The following is a 1,264-nucleotide window of genomic DNA, read 5'->3' as shown; positions in this document are numbered from 1 at the left end:
CCCCCGCCCCCCCCCCCCAATCCACCCCCGCCCGGGGCCGAAGCGGCCGCTCACCTCCCGAGCCCGGCCAGCTGGTCCATATCCAGGGCCAAGTGGGTCACCGGCGACATCAGGCCTTCGGTTTGGAAGAGCGACCTCACTCCGGTGCGGGGCAGGTTGCGCGGCGCCCTCCTCGCCCGTCTGGATTCGGCGCAGGGCTGGGGAGAGGGGGAGGCGGCGGCGGGGCCGGCGAGCTCCATCTCCGGTTGCAAAGGGGAGCGGGCGAGGAGCCGAGCATGCACTTGCCCCGAAAAGCGAAGAGAAGGGGGCTGGCTGGAAGGAAGCAAGCAAGCAGGCCGGCGGTGCAAGCACGTCCTCGCGAGCTTTTTGAACCCGGGAGGAGGGGAGGAAGGCGCCGAATGCAAAAGGGGAGCGCCTTTTTTTCTTTTCTTCTTCTTTTTCTTCTTCAAGGGGGGAGCCGCCGCCGGCTGCAACTCTGCCCGGCAAAGGAGGTGGCTAAAAATACAAAATCCCCTTTTCTGCTTTGCTCCCGGGAAAGGGTCTCCCTTTGCTGGCGCGTGGCGCGGATTGCAGCAGCTGCTGCAGCGGTGGCGGCGTTGCAAAGGCAGAGCAGAGGCCCGGCGCGGGAAGCGGCGGCGGCTGCTCCTGCTAGTGGTGGGAAAGGCGGCTCGGCTCCGCCCCTGTGCGTCGCTCCCCTCTTCCAGCCCGGGTATTTATATTCGAAAAATAACAGAGCCAAGAGGCGCCGCGCCAGCCAATCGGGGCCGAGCTGCAAAGAGGCAGGAAAGGAGAGGGGAGGAGAGAGGGGGGGATGATGGGGAGGGGGAAAGAGGACTCGTGCAAGAGATCTAGCAATGAGGGGGGACGGGAGGGACTCGTGCAACCCTCCCAAATGCAAATAATGTAGAGCTCGGAGCAAGGCTTGTGGGTTCATCAGCCTTCGGTTGGCCCCCCTCCAGGTGGGGCCTGGAGATCTCCCGGAATCACAACTGGTCCCTAAGTTACACAGCACAGACCCTCCCCCGGAGAGATGGAGGAGGAGGAGATTGGATTTATACCCCACCCTTCACTTTAGGGTTGCCAAGTCTGGGTAGGAAAATACCTGGAGCCTTTGGGGGTGGATCCGGGAGAGGGTGGGGTTTGGGGAGGGGAGTGGCCTCAGCATGGTCCAATGCCATAGAGTCCACCCTTCAAAGCAGCCATTTCTCCAGGGGAGCTGATCTCTGTCAGCTGGAGATCACTTGTGAAAACAGGAGATCCCCAG

The 1,264-nt window shown here is 62.8% G+C and overlaps 1 protein-coding gene across 1 annotated transcript in view; it reads right to left on the bottom strand.

Moving 5' to 3' along the window:
- The window catches only part of CDC25B (cell division cycle 25B), a 34,321-nt gene extending 33,653 nt beyond the window's left edge, over nt 1-668 (bottom strand). The window contains 1 exon segment of the mRNA XM_015408789.1: nt 55-668. Within this exon segment, the coding sequence (XP_015264275.1) occupies nt 55-239 (185 nt within the window). The 5' untranslated portion in view covers nt 240-668.
- Nucleotides 669-1,264: the final 596 nt, after the last annotated feature.

Source organism: Gekko japonicus, unplaced genomic scaffold, assembly GCF_001447785.1.
Source record: "Gekko japonicus isolate JY-2015 unplaced genomic scaffold, Gekko_japonicus_V1.1 scaffold3083, whole genome shotgun sequence".
NCBI classification, from domain to species: domain Eukaryota; kingdom Metazoa; phylum Chordata; class Lepidosauria; order Squamata; family Gekkonidae; genus Gekko; species Gekko japonicus.
This window is presented reverse-complemented; position numbering and strand designations above follow the sequence as displayed.